The sequence below is a fragment of the Carassius auratus genome, chromosome 13 (genome assembly GCF_003368295.1).
Source record: "Carassius auratus strain Wakin chromosome 13, ASM336829v1, whole genome shotgun sequence".
NCBI classification, from domain to species: domain Eukaryota; kingdom Metazoa; phylum Chordata; class Actinopteri; order Cypriniformes; family Cyprinidae; genus Carassius; species Carassius auratus.
This window is the reverse complement of record NC_039255.1, coordinates 192,621-213,831: the sequence shown is the minus strand read 5'-3', so window position 1 is coordinate 213,831 and position 21,211 is coordinate 192,621. Positions and strand designations below refer to the sequence as shown.

The 21,211-nt window shown below is 35.9% G+C and overlaps 1 protein-coding gene across 2 annotated transcripts in view; it reads right to left on the bottom strand.

The window, feature by feature from the left end:
- The window catches only part of LOC113112274 (zinc finger matrin-type protein 4), a 77,637-nt gene that overhangs the window by 6,632 nt on the left and 49,794 nt on the right, over positions 1 to 21,211 (bottom strand). For both annotated transcript variants that reach the window (XM_026277682.1, XM_026277683.1), the window contains exon 6: positions 19,737 to 19,833. In XM_026277682.1, the coding sequence (XP_026133467.1) occupies positions 19,737 to 19,833 (97 nt within the window). The remainder of the gene's footprint in view (positions 1 to 19,736; positions 19,834 to 21,211) is intronic.

The window sequence follows — 21,211 nt, the reverse complement described above, 5'->3', positions numbered from 1 at the left end:
TATTTTTAAAGATTTAACTATGCTTGAATGCAAGCTTAAAAGTGACTATTTGCACTCTCATGCTCATTAATCACATTTCAAAGAGGAACAATTGCTCATATATTGTGCTACTAAAAGTTAAGTTTTTAAAAGCTGAAATAGAAAACAGCATTTATTTGAAATAGATTTTTTTTGTAAGTGTAAAAGTCTTTGATGTCTCTCTTGATCAACTGAATGCATCCTTGCTGAATAATATTGTAGCATTAATTTTCGTTAATATAAAAAAAAACACCTCAGACTTTCATATCTTACACTTTTGAATGGCAGTGGATTTTAATGCAGTTAATAATAATAAAAAAAAAACATTTCAAAGACGGGTCACTAAAATTATGCTCTTTATCTGAAAATTATTTTGAAAGATTTATGTATGCTTTAACTTTATGAATGCTAGTGATGTATATACAAGCTTAAAAATTACTACTTGCAGTATCATGCTCATTATTTACATTGCTAAGATGAAAAATGTAACAGATATTTGCATTACTAAAAGCGACTTGTTTTAAAAGGTGGTTTATGTCATTTTTGACTTTACTAAAGCAAAAAAAAATACCATAACGTGTTCTCATACAAATTTCTACAAAAAAAAAATAAATAAAAATAATAATAATAATAATAATGCTACAGCCATTTATTGTGCTTTAAAATGTGCCCTCCATGTTGGATTTTTTTGTTTTGGTCTGTTTGTTTCTGCCCACTGCCAATTTACCCAATAGTATTTTGATACCCAAGGTTGCCAGCTGGCGGAAAACACACATATTGCAGCCACAGAAGAAAGTAAACAGACTCTGTCAGAGATTTGCAGATTCTACTCAACCTAAACATTTAATCTAAAAAAAAGTTTCAAATCTAAAAAAAAAAAAAAAAAAAAATCTTAAAATCAGATATATTAACTTGTGTACTTGTCACCTTCTACTGTCAATTGTACTTGTTCCTGTTGCTTGTCCTCAATCTAGCAACCCTCAAGATTGTATAGTCTGAGATAGAGGAGGGATTTCAGGGACTAGCCACTAAAAAATGATGCACTAATATGAAATCTCAGAATAATCTCTCTTTATTTTGATGCTTTTTTTAAAATGTACCTATACTTCATGAGTTCTAGTAATGTATGCAAGCTTAAAAATTATGATTTGCACTCTCATGCTCATAAATCACATATAGATATTGCACTGCTAGAAACGACTTTAATGTAAAGCTGGGAGTTTTGCAGAGGGGAAAGCTTGAGAGAGCTGAAACGTAATAGAGGAAGGAAGTTAGATTAAAGACCCATGCTAGCCCCTGCTGAAGGACGGGAAGAGGAATCTGTTTTTACAGCCGGACTCTCTTTATGCCTGCGCAGTGCTGGGAACTAATCCTCAGTGACTGTCAGCTGAATACTCGTCACCCCACCTAAGCTCCTTACACGAGTCCTCGTCCATCCAGCAGGAGCTGTTTCTGCATCACCCATCGTCCCGTCGTCCCAAGGAGACGGGATGCTTTAATCCCCAAAGCCACTCTCTCTCGCCTGGCACCCAGCGACACATTAGGCAGCTCATTCCTGCGTTATATAAGAGCAAGATGAGATGAAACTCATTTGTGCCCGTCCATCATGAGAATTCTTCCCTGTGAATGAGTTCCCACACATTGAGTCAGGTATATATACTATATATTGTAATAAAGTAATACAATTTAGTTATATATATAGTAATAAAGTACTGTTTTTGAAAGCACCATTTTATAATTGTCTGGCTCTGGGAAAAGGGTAAAATGTCTTAATGTGATCTTCATATAACTACAAGGTTGATTTTAATAAAGATCTACCATATTTTTTGGGAACACAGCAACATTTGAAATTCAAGCTTGTGCAGCTAGAATCATCTGCGTTTATATACTTGTGTACCAAATAGAGTCCTTATCTGCATATTATGGCTTATTGTAACAATCTTATCCCAATCCCTACAAGACACTGTGTCATTTGTTTGTTACGGGCTGAAAAGGCTGTTAGCCTGAGCTTGTCTCGTCTCAACAGATCAGCTCTTTCCCACCAGAGGCACCACAGTCTTACGGGTTTCCTGTTCGGGGAGAGTGATTACACAAGCAGAGGAAGCCCAATGAGCTGGAACCTCCTACCATGTTCCAGGCTGCCCAAGGGATCGATATCAGGAGGAGAGGGTCTAAACATCAGTGCGAAGGGCTCTGATTACACCACTCTCATCTTATCAATCAGCACAACTGTTCAAGCACTCTGCCGTCCTCCTCCTCCTTCCACAACCTCATTCTTGTACAGTCTCCTTTGATCCTCGATTTCCCTTCCCCCCTTTTTCCATTTTTGTCACGGGGTGAGACAAAGGTATCTTCACTCACATTATCACCACACCCAGAAAATGGGTCACCAAACACTGAATCCTGAGCTCTCACGTGCCCTGTCCTCACCATCTGTAGTAAAACACCAGACTGTTAATGGTCCTGCTCTCGCCTGCACTAAATCACTGACTTATCCAGCTGCTGGCCACATACTAAAAATCTCCTTAAGTGTGATGATGAGCAAACAGAGCTCAGGTGAAAGTTCAGTTGAGTGATGCAGAGAGACCAGAGTCGGCCTGCCTGTAAGATAAAGGGTGTGTAATCACAGCAGGACAGACCAGTGTGCTCCTGAGCTGTAAAGGAGATAAGAAAACACACTTAGCGGGAGGAAAAAAGCAGAGAGCACTGTGACCATGAGTGGACTGGAGCGGCAGATATTTTCCATCCTCAGTCTGAGTGTTCTGTAATCACTCCGGTCCAGCTCCACTTCAGGATTTCTACTATGCATGTCACCGCAGTCAAAGGTGAGAAAAATCTTTTGCTGCTTTCAAGTATAATGGGCCGGTCAAGGACGAGAACTATAACGATAAGTGTAACCAATCATTGTCATTATAGGAGAAAAGGGAAGTCCACACCACAACTATAACAACACAGAAAACAATATTGTTGGAATCAGGGGTGTGTTCAGTGTTTTGGGGACCCTCAGCAAGTGTTCCCCCTCGGTATAAATTGTGTTGTGTGGGGGGCCCCATGGACAGCTGGGCCCACGCAATTGTGTAGGTTGCGTAGTGCCTAAACACGCTACTGGTTGGAAACATTTTCAGAATGATTTTCTCCAGCTGATGAACAATAAAATCAACGAGATCCAATCAGAATCCACCTGACTTTGAAGAGCTTGAGCTTTTTAAGTGGCAGAGTCTGTGAAGCCCTATGCTGTTTTAAAAGTATAGTTAACTTCTATAATGTTTACTCTACTTTTGTACAGTTGCAAGTATGATGCTTTAGTGTTTATCAGTGGCTTTCAACGTGTTTGATTCTGAGGCCCCCAATATATAAAAATACTTCAAGAAAATTATTATAAAGAACTGCATAATTTAATTCCATAATTTCAGAGGTTTCAAGAGGTTTTATGACTTTTCCGTTTGTAATTACAGGGTTTTCCAAATGTATATTTTTTAAAATTATTATTTTTTTTACTCACAAATTTAAATGTTGAATATTTAGAGCTCAACATAACTAAAAATAATTATATTCATAAAAAATTCCATGATTTTATTTATTTTTTTTTTTAATAGATTTGTTCCTTCAAATATCCAGGTTTTCCAAGACTTTTGGAATTCTGCTTCTTAAAGAAATAACAGTTGTTGAGGAAATTACGAAATATCATGCCACTCTGGTCTGTGAATCACATGATCTTTCAATTATTCCATTCAATCTGGCTAACCAAAAAAGGTAAAAAGGTCAATATTTTTTTCTGTATGAACCAAAAATGGAAAGCTGCCATTCTGTAGAGGAATACACTTATGAAATGGAAAGACGGCTTGTTTTTTTTTGTTTGTTTTTTTTTTTGTTTTTATTTTGTTTAACAAATGAAAAAAAAATCTCTCTTATTTTTTATATTGTAAGTTGGTTTATGGCTTCAGTATTTAATTTGTGTACATTGGTTGTGCTGACATTCCCCCTTCATTTGATTGGTCAAACTTGATTGATTGCTCCATTTTCTGTACTACGTTAATTAATTCGCTGATGGAGAGGGTTGTTTATTACATTTATATGTAATAACATTAATTATGATTCTGTTGTAGTCCCTATATTTTTTTCTATGCGCCACTGATGAATGCGACATCACTGGTTAAAAGTGAAATGCTTAGGTATTATTGCACTTCTGCTAAGCCTTTACTGCAGAACTATAAAGAGAGCAATGATAGACTTGAGCAGGACTTCGTCCAGCAAATAAAAGTTTTAAAAGGAACAAAAATATTTTTTAAGCTCAGCAAATCATTAATTAAAGGGTTAGTTCACCCCAAATTGAAAATTCTGTCATTAATTACCCTCATGTCGTTCCAAATCCATAAGACCTTTGTTCATCTTTGGAACACAAATTAAGATAAGATATAAGATATAGACAGCAATGCAACTGTTCCCACGTCCAGAAATGTAGTAAGGACATCGGTAAAACAGTCCATGTGACATCAGTGGCTTAACTTCAATTTCGTGATGCTATGACAATGCATTTTGCACAAACAAAACAAAAATAATGACTTTATTCAATAATTCTTCTCCCTTAGAGTTACCGTTGTCTGACATTTTAGAGAGTGTCACAACGCATTCGCACACTGTCCCCCAAGCGTAAACAATGCTGATTACATTATAGGGAACTCATCAAAATTGAGGAAGACGTAACTTGGGAAGAAGAATAGTAGAATAAATTATTGTTATTGTTTACTTTCCGCACAAAAAAAGTATTCTCGTAGGTTCGCGAAATTGAAATTGCACCACTGGTGTCACATGGACTGTTTTACTGATGTCCTTTTCTGGACCTGGCAACATTACAGTTGTGTTGCTGTCTATGGAGGGTCAGAGAGAATCAGGGTATCTTCCGTCCATTCCAAATCCGTTTCAAATTAAAAAACAGAAAACGAAAGACTCAAGAGGATTCAAGTGAGATAACATGAATTAAATCACGAGAAATGGAAAAATGGCTCGTTTATTCGTTATTCCATCTAGGTTAACAAACGGAAAATGAGTTTTTAACTTGATTTCTCATTTTGTCGTCTTGGGTTTAAAAAACGACTTATGGCTTCAATATTTCATTCGCACTTGTGGGCGGAGCTGAAACGCTTCTTTCATCTGATTGGTCGGATCGATCCGCCTTCTACTCGGGCTCCTCAGTCTTTCAGAATAAGAGTCTTACAAGAGTAATATCTGAAACCAGATGTAGACACATAATTCGCGTATTGTATGAATATTGTCCCACTGTAAATACAGTGCAAATAGTTCTGTCTCCTGGGATAAAAGTGAAGTGGAAATAAAAATCAATAATAGACTGAACATTTCCATGATAATATGTCTGTAACATTTACCACTCTCATCTTTTAAGTCTAATGTCACTAGGTAGGTGTGTGTGACATTAATAATTAATTGTGGAAATTAATATAGTTAAATTTATTAAATAAATTAGAATTATTAGTTTTATTACAGACAAAATTGAATGATGTTTCTCTTTTAGTCTTCTTTGTTGGCCTTGACAACGACTAAAATTTTATTGTTTCACCAAATTCAGCTCAGATCTTCAGACTCGTTTGACTCGTTGCTGTAACTGGTCAGACTTTTTCCTTCTCAAAAAATCCTAGTGACTTTCATTATCTGAGCGATGAAGGTCTTACACTTAAGGTCCACTAGAGGGGGAGACAGGATTTCTGTTTATGTAAGTTTAAATGACAGATAAATACATTAATTTCATGTGTACTACCATGAATATGCCATATCTGTGTAACACAGGTTCTTCAATGATAGATGGGGTGGTAGGGGGGTATACCTTAGCTCAATGATAGCTGTATAATATAAAACAACATTAACTACTGCAGCTGGTACCAAATAAAAATGATTAAGTTTTGGAAAAAAAAGTCAAATGTACTTGCACAAATGACTTGCTGTTACATAATACCCCATATGCGTTGTTGGGGACGTTTTCGTCCACTAGGGGGTAAAGTTGAGTCTTATTTTGGCCACAACTTTCTCTGTGTTGCAGCTAATGGAATGATTGGTGACAAATCTTATTTTGACACTTATTTTGGGAAAATGCTTGAAATATTTCAAAAACTCAACAGTATACTGTGGGTAAATTCACTACCCTTTTTGTTATGTTTGGGATGAAAACACCCACTAAATTAAAATGCTGTAAAAATGTCTCAGATAAAGATTTTTTTTTTTTTTTTTTTGCATAAATCTATTAATCACCCTCAGTCCTGATCAAACTACCAAATGTTTAAAAAAAAATCAAAGATTTTAACTCTTTAATTACCAAGTTCATAAATTATGTCACTGATTTGGGAAGAAAAAACACACACAAAATGACATATTTTCAATATAAAAAGTAATTGTGGACTGTATATTTTTTTTTACCTTTTATGACAGTCTTGGGCATGTCAAAGATTAATAACTGTAGATTAGCTTTGATGTATTGTTAGTTTTGTGCAGCATTAGATTTTAATTTTTTCTCCCTCATTTATTGTTGGTGGCTGTTTTTGTCCCATTGACTTCCATTATAACCACATTTTTTGATTGCAAAGCCATGACACCATATAATCATGCACTCTTGATTGTTGGTGGTTTTCCCTGTTGGGAAGAGGTAACATTTGTTATTTTTACAGTTGATCACTAGGTGGGACCATTAACCCTTTAGGCCTGTACAAAAAAAGGCTTAGTTTCTGGCCTGTATATAGAGTTATATGGAGTTTAACAGCAAATTATAGTGTGTGTGTGTGTGTGTGTGTGTTTGAGAGAGAGAGAGAGAGAGAGAGTGTGTGGGAGAGACCTTTGTTTACTTACCTGGATGTATCTGAAAAAATCCAAATATGCACCTCATGCTCTCAGAACTACATGGACTAAACAATAAAAAAAAAGAAGTGTGTTTATGCACCTGCTGACTTTTGATGGTGAAAAGAACGGAGGGCCTATGTGTGAAATACTTGTCTTTTCTTGATGGTGAAGCCAGTTTAAAACCTTTAAATCTTATAAAAAAAACTACTTTGAACATAATTGATTATGGACCAAAATGCAATACCAACTTCAAATAAGCAGCAACTCGCTGGAGGGGTCAAGCTGCATAATCATTTCTAAAACTCTGGTTCAAGTCAAGCCCTTTCTCGTATTGCTTGCTGCTCTTCTCACCATCAAATGACCAGAAGGATGGCATGCAAGTGTTTAAATCCATGTACTGTTTTTGTTTAGTCTATACTTATCACCACCATTAAAAGGCAGCAGGTGCATAAATACACTTTTGTTTACCCCATGTAGTTCTGAGAGCTGAGGTGTACATTTAGATTTTCTCAAATACATCAAGGTAAGTGCGCAAAAGTCTCTCTCTCTCTCTCTCTCTCTCTCTCTCCTACACACATACACACAATATAATTTGCTGTTATACTCCACATAACTCTATATACAAGTCAGAAACTAAGCTTTTTTTTGCACAGGCCTATCTAAAGGGTTGATGGTCCCACCTAGTGATCAACTGTAAAAAAAAATAACAAATTTTACCTCTTCCCAACAGGGTAAACCACAAACAATCAAGAGTGCATGATTATGTTTCATGGCTTTGCAATCAAAAATGTAATTATAATGGAAGTCAGTGAAAAAAAAAACATCCACCAACAATAAATTAGGGGAAAAAATGTTTATCTAATGCTTATAGCAGTATAATTGAGTGAATGTTTTCATCCCGAACATAACGAAAGGGTAGTGAATTTGAACAATGCACAAGGGATACATAATAATTTTTATTTGGCACCAGCTGCAATTAATGTTGACAGCTAGCAGGAGTGTGGTGGGGTGCGAGGTATGTTTTGACCAATGGATGGAGACCTCAAGGCAGTGGCCTTAATGCTTATCTGAAGATTTGTCTTTATAGATTACAGTTTACATTGTACTTACTGAAGTACACCTCTGCATGCAGACACCCAACTGTACAAATTAATTTATAGATTTAAAACCCAGTCCTGAACCGGGAGAACCATGTTCTGCAGAGTTCAGTTCCAACACACTTGCTTGGACATTGCTACTGATCCTGAAGACCTTGCTTAGCTTAGGTGTGTTTATTTGGGGTAGCTAAACTTTGCAGGACACTGGACAAGTTTAGCTAAGTTTAGCCATCCATTTACATTCAGTGCATGTGATTTATCAACACTGAGTACATCTTAAAATGTACAGCTCATGAAAAATAAAAGTTCTAGATGGACAAACATTAAATGCATGAACCAGTGTGAATAAAAAATATATTAAAATACATTTGGAGGTAGGTTGAAAAAGCCAGAATGGGAAGTTTTAAAGTACAGCTTGAAGTGTGAAGTTTATTCTTGTACACAGATAGGGCATATTCATGGTAGTACACATGAAATTAATGTATTTATTTGCCATTTTACGTAAATAGGAATCCTGTCTCCCCCTCTAGTGGACATTAAGTGTAAGACCTTCATTGCTCAGATAATGAAAGTCACTAGGATTTTTTGAGAAGGAAATTTGGTGAAACATTAAAATTTTAGTCCTTGTCAATTACTCTCATAATAAATGATAATAATGTTCAAATATATGTTGGCTTTCTCAAGGCCAACAAAGAAGACTAAAATAAAAACCATTCAATTTAGTATGTAATAAAACGAATATTACTAATTTATTTCATAAATTTAACTATATTAATTTCCACAATTAATTATTAATGTCACACACACCTACCTAGTGCCTTTTGACTTAAAAGATGAGAGTGGTAAATGTTACAGACATATTATCATGGAACTGTTCAGTCTTTTATTTCCTCTTCACTTTTATCCAAGGAGACAAAACTATTTGCACTGTATTTACAGTGGGACAATATTCATACAATACTATAACCTAGAAATAATTTAAAGGCGTGACTTGCAAGTCACAGCAGCACGAATTATGTGCGCAGCAACATCTGACTCAAATATTATGTTAATTAACAGTGAGCGGTGGTTTCAGACACTACTCTTATAAGACTCTTATTCTGAAACAATGTAAGCTCGAGTTGAAGGCGGAGCGATCCGACCAATCAGATGAAAGGAGCGTTTCAGCTCCGCCCACAAGTTCGAAAGAAATATTGAAGCCATAAGCCGTTTTTTAAACCCAAAACGACAAAATGAGAAATCAAGTCAAAAACTCATTTTCCGTTTGTTAACCTAGATGGAATAACGAATAAACGAGCCATTTTTCCATTTCTGGTTATTTAATTCATGTTCTCTCACTTGAATCCTCTTGAGTTTTTCGTTTTCTGTTTTTAATTTGAAACGGATATGGAATGGACGGAAGATACCCTGATTAGAGAGCCCTCCGATTTTATAAAAAAAAAAATCTTAATTTGTGTTCCTAAAACGAATAAAGCTGTCAAACCAAAATGTAGTTTTCCATTTGTTAAAGGGAAAAAAAAATAGCCATCTTTTCATTTCTTGAATCTATCTCCATGGAACGCCAACTTTCAATTTGTGGTTCAAATGGAAAAAATAAGTATTGTCGTTTTTCGTTTGTCAGATTGAATGGAATTATTGAATGATCAGATGATATATGGACTCACATTTTGAATTTTGTTTTAGATTATTTTAATGCTTGTTTTTGATTTGTATTTTTATATTATTTTAATAGACTACACATGGCCTTTTATACAGCTGTATCAGAGCCCTCCTAAAGCAAGAGAAAACACAGGTGCTCTGACTTTCAAACAAACCACTCCTTGCTCCAGGCTAAATCATTCAACTCCACACTTGTACTCTGTACTGCTCATATACTCCAGTGGGTGGAGAGGGGATCTGGTAAAGAGGATGTGTTTTCAACTCCCAAACGTATGCGTTTAACTCTTCTTGACTTTCACCTGCAGAGCACATCCAACTGGCAACTCATCAACTGAAAAGCATGGCAGAATTTACACTGAGGCAGTAAGATCCATTTTCAACTGCTGTACTGATGGAGAACATTAGAGGGACGGAATGTTATAGATGAGCCGGTGTCTGCAACTGCAGGAGGAAATAAACTGAAATCAGAGAGCTTATTGTCTATTTTGGAGACCACAAGTTCCTTAGGTAACATACTTTAAATGCAAGTCTTGTGTGAAAAATGCATCTGAAAGGCATACTGTTGGAAAGAAAATCTCAAATTAGGTCACTTTAGTGTATCAGTTGTTTCCTGTAGACACCATTGAGCAAATGGAGACTTCTGCTTCTCAAACTTTTCACTTCAGGAAAAGACTGCAGTAATGACATGCATCCTTTAGAGCAGGTGTTTTCACATTTTTTAATACTGACCCTGATATAATCCTTTATATCTTCGACATTATATTTAACACTAAATATAATCTATAATATAATTTAACACACTTCTTTATTTGGTTGTATTGTGCATAATTGCGGCACGTTTCTGTATTTGGTTGTGTTGCGAGTATTTGCGGCACATTTCTGTATCTGGTTGTGTTCGAGTAGTGTTGTCAACGGTACTACAAAAATTAAAATGTTACGGTACCAGGTTTTTTTTAAACTACCAGTGGTACCGAGTACCCGATCAACCCTGAGAGGTGTGCAGATGCGCTCTCTCATTAAAAGTACTGAGACGTGGTGACATCAAAAGGATGAAACCAGAGTATATGAGGAGAGTTGAAAGACAACAATTTCCCCTCTGCGCTCAGAGAATTTAATAATCACTCCACTCCTGCACCACTCCATGCTCACTGATACCAGAAACACCGATCCGTGGCTAAAGTATTTCAGTATGTTTGAAATGTTGTTCATAACGTAGCCTATATTAAACAAAAACTAAAATAAATAGAATAACAGGAGAGTTTCAAAATGGCTTAGGCTATTGTGTGCAAACTATTTTTTCATACCACATGCCAGACTAATAACATGATTGTCAATATTAAAAGGTACTGTAGGCTATAATTGCTGCTTTCTGCTGTGCAAATTTTGTTTGTGATAAAAATAACAGTACATTTTCGTCAGTTATTTTATCTACAGTTCAATGCATTTCTTACAGATTTTTGCTTATTCAAAATCAGTTATAGATGAAGTAGCACTGTAAGATTACATTTGTTTGTTTAGCAAACCAACTGTATCATTATTGCACTCTACATTATTACTATGCGATTCTTCAGAAATCATTTTATGATCTGAGTTGATGCTCAGGACACATTTCTTATTATCATTGGTGAAAACGGTAGTGGTGCTTAATATTTTTGTGATAATTGTTTTCGGGATTCTTGAATAGAATGCTTGAACAACATTTATTTAAAATGGAATAAAACAATTAGAACGGCATTGCATGTTGACAAATTTTAGCCATGCAGGTTCAGTTGTCCATAATCCCACATAATTTGACTCGTTCTGTACCCTCAAAAAATGTTCTTACAAGTCAAACTCAGAGCCTTTTTTATATGAATGCTGCTCTTATTGTTTCTCATATCTTGTCTCATATGTTTTTTATGTGTTCTAAGAAGAGGACGTGTGTGTGAATTTGAAACCAGCTCTGTGTGGCCGTTGCATCTTGGCTGACGTGTTGTGGTGGTGTGAGAGATGGGGTGTGAGCGCTATGATTCAGCAGACTTAGTGTGACGCTACAGGAAATTATGGCCTGATCCTTGGTGGCTGAAGGAGAGTGGCATAATGCTTTTAGAGGACGCAGTGGGAGTGGGCCGCAGATGCTAAACCAGGCAGTCTTCCTCCAGCAATGCACCCTAGAGCTCTTGAGAGAGCAACACTGGCCAGCGGCGGGTAAGCACTGCTAACACATTTTGTCAGCACAGCCTGGCGTGACCCTGTACCACAAGCTCTCTGGTCACAGTGCAGTGAGACAATCACTGGCCACCAACTGTGCTTCAGACACAAACGGAGCAGACAGACTGCAGTCGGGGTGAAAGCCAGTAAACATGATTGCATGAAAGCTTCATCTCTGCAGGTATCATCATTTCTGTGGCTGATGATAACAACCTGTCTTGTCTGGTAATCTGTGAATGTCAGAGGTCAGGATTGGGGACTGTGAGTTATTGCATCATCCACTCTGGTAAATCAGAGCCGGAAGGATGCGCAGACAATCACAGGGTTCCTTGAGGACATAAGAGCACAGCTTGAATCAAACTGCTGCTCATTATCTGCCATACCATTATCCCTAAATTTGGAGTGTGCTAAATGTGCACTGAAGAGAAACAAAATGTTACAAATGCAAGTCTGGGTGCCTGAGTATTGCACTCAAAAAAATCATTCACACATAACGCTTATGCTGATATAGGCTGTATTGTACTACACTTTATTTATTTTTTTCTTTTTAATTAAAATTGAGCAATATTATATGTTATATAGAATGCATATAATGTTTTTTTTATTAAAGCAAGAGGTTAAATGCTGCTCATGCAGAAGAGATTCTGATGATTACGTGAGCTGAACCAAAAATGCACCGGCTTCCTGATACCACTTGTTTATTTCCATGGTGATGAATCCAGGTAAACATTACATTATAAAGTAGTACATCACCACTACATTATAAAGGGGTAGTTTACTCAAAAAATCTAAGTTCTGTCAGTATGTACTCAATTTGATTTGAGAAAATAAAATATGGGTCTGGAATAACATGAAAACCGGGTGACAGGTGAATTTTTTTGACAGGTGACAGGTGAATTCTTTTTACTTCGGATTTAATCAGAGCTCATTCCACATACACAGCAGGGGGTGGCAGGGGGTGGCAGGGTGTGACCGCTCTCCCTCCACCCCTAAAAGAAGGAAGTATCTCTGAAGTTCCCTTCCCAGATAGATAATTATAGCTGTAAGAGTTTGGATTGTCATGGCTGCTTTTCAAGGAACGCATGATTGTGCAATATGAGACAGAACAGTAGAAAAAATTAAGAAAAAGAGAAGAAACATCCTTTAAGTCAGTGCATCCATCAACAAACTGCTGTCTATGCAAAGAGGGGACAGGCTGAGTGTTTAATCTGCTCATTCGTGCCCAATAATACATTTTTCACTATAAATAAATAGGCAATAATGTCTACTTTAAATCCAGTAGTCATTTCTGGTGACAGGCATTTAGAGCACCTTAACGTGCATTCAAAATCCATAGTACCTTTCACACTGAGGCTTTTGTCTGTAGTTGAGGTGCTCAGATCTCCAACCAGCCGGCACAGCTGAATGGGAATTCATGATTCATTTATGACTTATTTTAGACTGCTATCATCATCCTTCCTGGTCTTCAAAAATCAATTTTCTCACACATTAGCAGCAGTTCCTTCTGGCTAAATGTTCCTCTTATTTAATGGTGTGAGAAAAAATGCTTTATGTATGTTGAGCACTGATTCTATAAAATCTTTGTCTGCAATGGAAAAGCCATGCCTTTTTTTAAATGTTTATTTTATTTTATTTGGTGCACTAGAAGCATATTTACAATCTCTACGTTTAACATGATATTTTGCAAATTATCTTAATAATTATTATAATGAATTTACAGATGAGCTTTAATTTTCTAAAGTTTCAGAGCTTAATTTGATAGACATCATTAGATATGGATTTGTTCTCTCTTTTTTTCCAATTATAAACCATTAAATATTGTAGCATTTACTTGATGTTTAATTTGCTTTGTTGTTTAAAATTAGATTTTTAATTTTAGTTCGTTTTTATGGTGCACAAGTAGCTTTTATTTTGCATATAGTTTTTGAACATTACTATTTTTTTTTATTTTTAGATTTTCTCTTTTTTGACCAATTCTTCTTTATTTTATTTTATATTTTTGAATTTCAGTTTTAGTTAGTTATTGGTGCAAAAGTGGTTTTTAATATACATATATAATTTTTACTTTTTAGTAGTTTTTCAAATACCAGATTAGATAAAAATAAATAAATTCATGAAATTTCAACTTATGATTATACACATAACGTCCCCCCACCCCCCGAAAATGCATAATACCTTAAATAACATAAATTACCAAAGTTCAAGTTCAAAGTTTTATGCGATACCAGGCATCCAATACAAGGCAATACAGCATACTGCCGTCAATGAATCATGCTATAAATATGCCATTGCTGAACATTTATCCTTAAATTGTAACTTTGATTGGTTCCACTCAGGTCTGTTGTCAGTTACAGAATGCCCACAGAGAACAATGCTCTCTAATTTACCAAAAAGACAGACACAAGACAGAAAAAATAATGCGTAATGCTGATTTATTGCACAATTGCATTTAATTGTTTCTTTTTCTTTCCGACTCAACTTTAGTAGTTTAGTAGTTTCCAGGTTGAAAACAAAGAAGCAATTGTAGTAAACACAGCTGGGGTTTCTAAGAGCACCTGTTAAGTCTTTGTATGCAATAAAGTTTTCAAAATATGACCTTAACATTGAATTTTTTAAATGAATTGAAAATAAATGTATACAATTTGTGAAGCTGGCAAAAGAAAGAGTTTACCCAAAATTATTGTATTAGATTTCTTAAGACTAATTTTATTTGTATTTTTGGAAATCTTTTGTTCGTTATCTGGCTCGGCGCTGTGTTCATCTTCAGTTCTCTCTTCACAGCAGTTCAGTCAGTGTACTGTTTGAGTAAATTAATTATTCCGGGTTATTGGTTTGTTTTAACTCAGAGGGAGTGTCAGCCACATTAAAAAATTCTAACAGTTCAAGTCATTTGTGGATTAATGCGTATTAGAGACGCAAACCGTTTAAAACGATTCAGTTCGATTTGGTGAACTGGTTCAAAAAGATCCGGTTACATCGAATGATTCATATGTGAACCAGATATCACAAACTGCTTTGTTTTGAACTCTCTCACAACAGACACGAAAGAGAAAACATAGTTTTTGCTATTTTTGGACCAAAATGTATTTTTGATACTTCAAAAAATTCTAACTGACCCTCTGATGTCACATGAACAGTTCAAAGGAGGGACTGAGAGCAATCTGACTACATTTAAAATATCTTAAACTGTGTTCCAAAGATAAACGGAGGTCTCACGGGTTTGGAACGACATGAGGGTAAGTTGTTAATGACATAATTATGATTTTTCGATGAACTAAACCTATAAGTGCTACTTAGGAGTCGCTATCCGTTTATCAAGTGCTGAAATGTCACATTATAAAATGGCTCTTAATTGTAGTACACTGTCGTTTATTGACGTTAACCTAATGCTGCGTTCCAGACAGACAACATAGATATAATAACTATAACACAATACAATATTATATTATAGTCTATAATATTACACTTTACAAAATATATAATATACTTTATATACTTTATTTATATTATGTTAGGTAAAAAATGTAGCCTGAATGCATTGTAAGTCGCTTTGGATAAAAGCGTCTGCTAAATGCATACAATTATTAAAATTTATTTATTTATGTATTTCTATATTTCTGCCCTTTTTAATTATTTCATTTATAAATTAAGAAAACAAAAATAAAAAAATGAGTCATAAAGTGTACAATAAAGCACAACCAAATCCTTATATTATAATCACATTGCGCGTGAATCAAGTTAAAGGACCGTAATATTAAGATCAGTCGTATGATCGTTTTTACAAACTTCTTAGGCTTACGAAGCTTTTGGGAAACCCAGCCAAGACTGTATATGCTAATATTCTGGTCAGTAGTCTTCTTTTGGTACAATATCTCCCAGCATGATGCCAGTTTTAAAATGAAATCAGGTGTTTTTTTTTTTGCTGCTGCCCTACAAACTGAAACCAACCTGGCTGATATTACAGGCCTTTTGTCCATCTGCTGAGTACGTTTGAGCGGGATGGGTTCCTGGAGCTCCTTTGATTAGAGTGTGTGTCTGTCTCAACATGAGAGTGACAGGCTTCTGGAGTCCCTCTGATGGGTGTGTGTGAAGGGAGTGTTTCTCACCAAGAGATGGAACAGCCCCTGTGATGCCGTTTGTATTTCAGTGCACTTCATATGACCTTATTCTGAGAGGACAATGGATGCTGTAATATTAAACCGTTAAAACTGGTGACAAACATAATAATTAGCAATTTTTACACCCCCCCCCCCCATCCCACCCCAAAAGGCCAAGCTTCTTGACTGGCCAATGCTTCTTGAGAAAAAAAGGGCATTTAAAGAAAGAATAAATAAATAAATAAATAAAGTGTAATATAATAAATAAATATCTCTGCTCTATATATAAATTAATTAATTAATTAGTATACAAATTAAATATATACATTATAAAATAAATAATTAGTGGTGGGCCGTTATCGCGTTAACGCGAGACTCTTATCGGGCGATAAAAAAAAAATATCACCGTTAATCTATTCTCAAAGTTGGGTTGGGAGCTGGGTCTATACTAAGCAATCTATGATGATTTTCACCTTGATATTTTATATAACCGACTGGTTGAGGCCAGCCTAAAAAGATGCTCAGGACAGTTGACGGGCCACTGCTGCGCATCGTCACGAAAGCTTATCTTTCTCACGTGTTGTTAAGCCGTACCACTTGTCGATTTAAACATTAAAGCATCCAAAAACTAGACGCGGAAAAGCTGAACAGAGTAGCGCGTGCCATTAGGTGCGCACGAGAGAGAGAGCCGCGTATCACGGACAGCGAGACTGAACCAAGCTCTCCTCTGCGAAGTTCACCTCGAAGTTCCTCCTGCACCTGAACGAACAAATGCAAATCGCAATTTGAACAAATAAAAAGATGTGAAAGAGCCCAATTCAACACCACTGTGTTCTGGTGTTCAGGGCTCGCGCAGAGATATAATTTTTGATATATATATATAGCAAAACTGTAATAATGTGAGAAATGTTGAAGGTGTCTGAATAAATGTAGGTTTCATTGTATATTTCATTTTTACATTGAATACTATCCAGTGCTATTATTTGGTTTCTGTACCTTGACACCAAAAAAAAAAAAAAAAAACTTAAACATTGGTGTGAAACAGGAGTAATGTTGTTTGCACCTTGTGCAATGTGGAATTAGTTTACAGCTTTTTCAAGCACTTTGTGATACATTTTGGAAACAGGAGATGAGTCCCTTTTCTAATGCACCACCTAGCTTTTCAAACCCCTTCTCAAAAACTTACTGTTTGTCCATTTTATTTGGGTAACACATATTCTGAATGCCTTCGGCAGAATTCGAATGAGCCATTTTAATCTAGATTAATTTCAAGATCACAGTGAGATTAATCTAGATTAAAAAAATTAATCTATGCCCACCTCTATAAATAATACATGTAAATTATACACACAAACTCTCTTCATATAATAAATACATAAATAGAAATATGTACTGTAAGTTATATGATAATAAACAATTAAACTAGCATGATTTATAGGACATTGTTGCAAATTTATATTTAAGTAGTTTTGCAATAGTTTGTTTTGCATTAGTTAAATATTCTTTTTTCTACTCATTGGTTAATGCAGGTTGGCAATGCATGCAACTGCTGTGGACAGAAGCGTTTCATTTTTTACAAACAAAATGTTAATGTGTATGTAGCAGGAAGCCGATTGTGTTCTGCACGGATCAGAAACACTGTCCTCCCACAACAGCATCCTAAGCGTGATGTTCTACGAGGGTTACTTAATGCAAAACAGACCCTTACATGAACTTTACCTCAATCAGAATACGCAGAGACCCGCTGCAGCAACAAGATAGGGAAACATCCTCTTTAATCAATGCTCTTCCTGGCTGTCAGTGATTCCTCGTACAAGAGGATGTAGCTCTAATTACAATTAATGATTGTAAGATAGTAGTGAATTGGATTTCAGCTGGAGTCCTCCTGCCAAACCCCAACTCTGTTTGCATGTTAATCAATTGGTTTATTGTGAAGAGCAATTAGGGGTTGCTTGAAGCGGTTGTAGTCGTCTCACGTAGCTCAAAGAAATGGGCCAGCTGCCTCGAAGTGAAGACATTAAAGCGCCATCACCACAGACTCTAAACCTGAAGGTTCCTCGTATAAAGGTGGCTTCATTTCTGTCATCTGTGTGTTATTGGACAAACAGCGGGAGCTCTGCTACCTCTTTTCCTCTCTCCCTCCACTTTCTTGCTCTAAATCATTTTTATTTCATTACGAGGTTGATGGGCATGTCCTGCTGGAGGCGAGTGGGTGTATTTGGAGGCAAACAGGGTGGCAGATCAACCAAACACCACTGCTTGATGTGCAAAGGGCTCTGCCAGATGGAAACAAGAAGTGACTTTAATTGTTTCTAAGTGCTCACAGGTGGTAAGGTTTACCAACCTCGGTCTGAATAGAAACATCACTTTATACCAACCTGAGTAAATAACCAACTTAGTCTAGTATGAATTTCACTTATGGTGTAGGCTGATCTAGATGTTTAGCCAAAATGTTTACAAGCCCTTAGCAAAGCTGGTTGACAAAGTTTTGCTGGTTAAGCTTAGGTAATTCTATAAATCCCACTGTATTATATTTGAAGATTTGTAAAGCCTCTTATTTACAAGCTATCAATATTTCATTTTATTTTGGCCTTATAAATATCAGCAACTGCTCCAAATTGCATATTTTTGCTCTGAATAAAATTGAGGAGTTTTTTCCCCTTGTTGAGTATACTCCCTGTTTTCATACTATATGAGCCATAAAAGCATTATGTATCAAATATACTCAATGAAAAACACAAACAAACAAAAAAAAAAACTTCTTATCACAATCTTATCATAAATGTATTTTTTTGATTATACAATTGAATCATAATGTAATTTATAACAACATATGGGAGCAAAACATGAGGGGGAAAAATCATCAGTATTCACTACAAAAGCTCCCTGCTGCAGCTGTCAAATCAAATACGGCTGTTAGACATGTCATCTGGTTTAATGATGTTTTGTTATGTAGTGTTGCAGACGGGCAGACAAAATTACTAGATTGAGTATCAAACAAAGGATCTTTCATCATAAAGCACAAGTAAAACGACAGAAGGTAGCACACTGTAAAGTAAAACGAGACTGGACCCTGAGAAAAGGAAAAAGATGAATTTAAGTACTAACAAAACCAAGTAAATTTATGACACAGCTGAAACCAAAGACCTAATCATATCAGAATCCATAACTACAAATGACAAGCACGAAAATCAAGCTAGGGCAGACAGGAACAAAAGAATACAAACTGAAATTTCATGAAACTTAAACTAATGGTGACACGTTTAGTCCATGAACCAATTTTGATAAAAAAAAAAAAAAATCATTGATCTGTACCCATTTGAGAGCTAAAGAGGATGGGGAAGATTTTCTGTAAATAATGGAAACGGTTATAAAAAAGATCAGCATGAAGATTCTCCAGAACCACTCCTTTAGTGAACAGCAAAAAAAAAAAAAAAAAAAAGAGAGAGAGAGTTCTCTGAATTAAAAGAAAGACCGAAACTATTTATTCTTATTTTTATATTGTATCCTTGAGTGAGAATGTTTTAATCACAGAGAGAGATTTAAAGGGAAATATGAAAGTGTTTTTTTTTTTTTTTTTGAAGATCAACTGCTGTGAAACAGAACGTATGGGTTTGTACATTTTATCTTTTGTTTTGTTTTTTTGGTTTCATTTGTCTGTATTTATTTTTTTCCTACATAGTTTTAGGAAAACATCTAAGATAAAGCTGGTTCTTACTTAAATGAAACAATAATTATAACTCCATTAAGTCTCCTTGGCTATCAAGAGGGCTGTCTCTTGGAAAGAGTTGAAGGAATGGAATATCATTCAGGACAGACAATTCTCACTCACTTGTTTTGGTGTTTGGAGCCCTGGAGATGTGCGTGATACTGTTCGATTGAATTCAGCACCACGTTGCAAACGCTACACGAGTAACTCCGGCGCAGGCCTGCAACACAAAGCAAAAAAGAAATTCCGACTTTAAAGTAGAATGGAAACAAGTCCCAGCTGAAATGCTTTTAAAATTGTTTTGTCTCATTTCTCGTTTTCTTTTGAGCATTATTGATTGCTTTTTGTTTTTGAGATTGCCTTGGATGACAAAGAGCAAAGAAATCTATATTTAATCCCTGTGGTTTTGCTTGTCTCGACATGACAAGGTTTTTGTTTGAAGACTTCATTCTCCGTGTGTCAGATGAAAGCAAACCAGCTCTTAAAATGGCATCTCCTTCTGCATCAGAAGTATTAGCAATTATACTGTAGTTTGATTTTGTCCTGATGGCCTTTTGATTTGGGGTTATGATTCATGATGGTCTTTTACAGTGGATGGGCGCCAAGTGCATCAGTTTGGGAGGGAGTGAAGCAGATGTGAGCTAATTAAAGGCTTTGCAGGTGGTACCACAAATAACGAAGAGTGTCGGACCAAAAATAGACGGATGTGAAGAATGGGAAAGAAAACAGAAATGCATAGAGGCTCGTTCATCACATGTGGAGAGACCATGTGTGCTCTTTCTGGGCAATATTTCTCTCAGACATCTGCAGAGTTATTTTTGATGACGCTGTTGTCTGTTCCTCGATCTGTTCAAAAATAGGCTTTCCACAAGCCTTACATTATATATTGCTGTTACACTGCACCAAGAGCTCTGATAATATAAATTTATCTCAGGTCAGGAAAGGTAATTACATACGTGAATGCATATGGAATTAATATCACACCAGTCAAGATTTCTTTTATAGATTTTGTACATCAGAAGATTATAATTCATGTATATATCCAACTATTAATTCTGAATGAATGAGCTGCATTCAAAGCTGAAATCTTACTTGTTATTGCAAATTTCACTGCTTAGTAATGTGACAAGTTGCTACAGTACGTTACTCAGAAACTGTAAACAGCTTATAGTTGTGTTGGAACAGTAAATACAAAATTGCTTTCTCTGCTGTGGATTCAAGACATTTGCCAATATGATTAAAAGATTTAAATCTGGAGATAGATTAGGGCAATCTAAGACTTTACATTTCTTTGCCCTGATAAAGTCCTTGACTGAACTGGCAGGGTGTTTTGTGTCATTGTCTTGATCCAATATGAAGTGCTTTCTAATGAGTTTGGCGCCATTTTCTTGAATATTGGTAGCCAAGATAATTTTGAACCCTTCCAAATTCATTCTGCTACTGCAATCATACATTAAATCATCATTAAAATTAAGAGGTCCTGTTCTAAAGACAGCCATGCATGCCCATGCCATGACACCACCTCCACCAAGCTTTACAGATGAGGCTGTATGCTTAGGATCATTTGCAGTTCCCTTTTTTCTCCACAATTTTGTCTT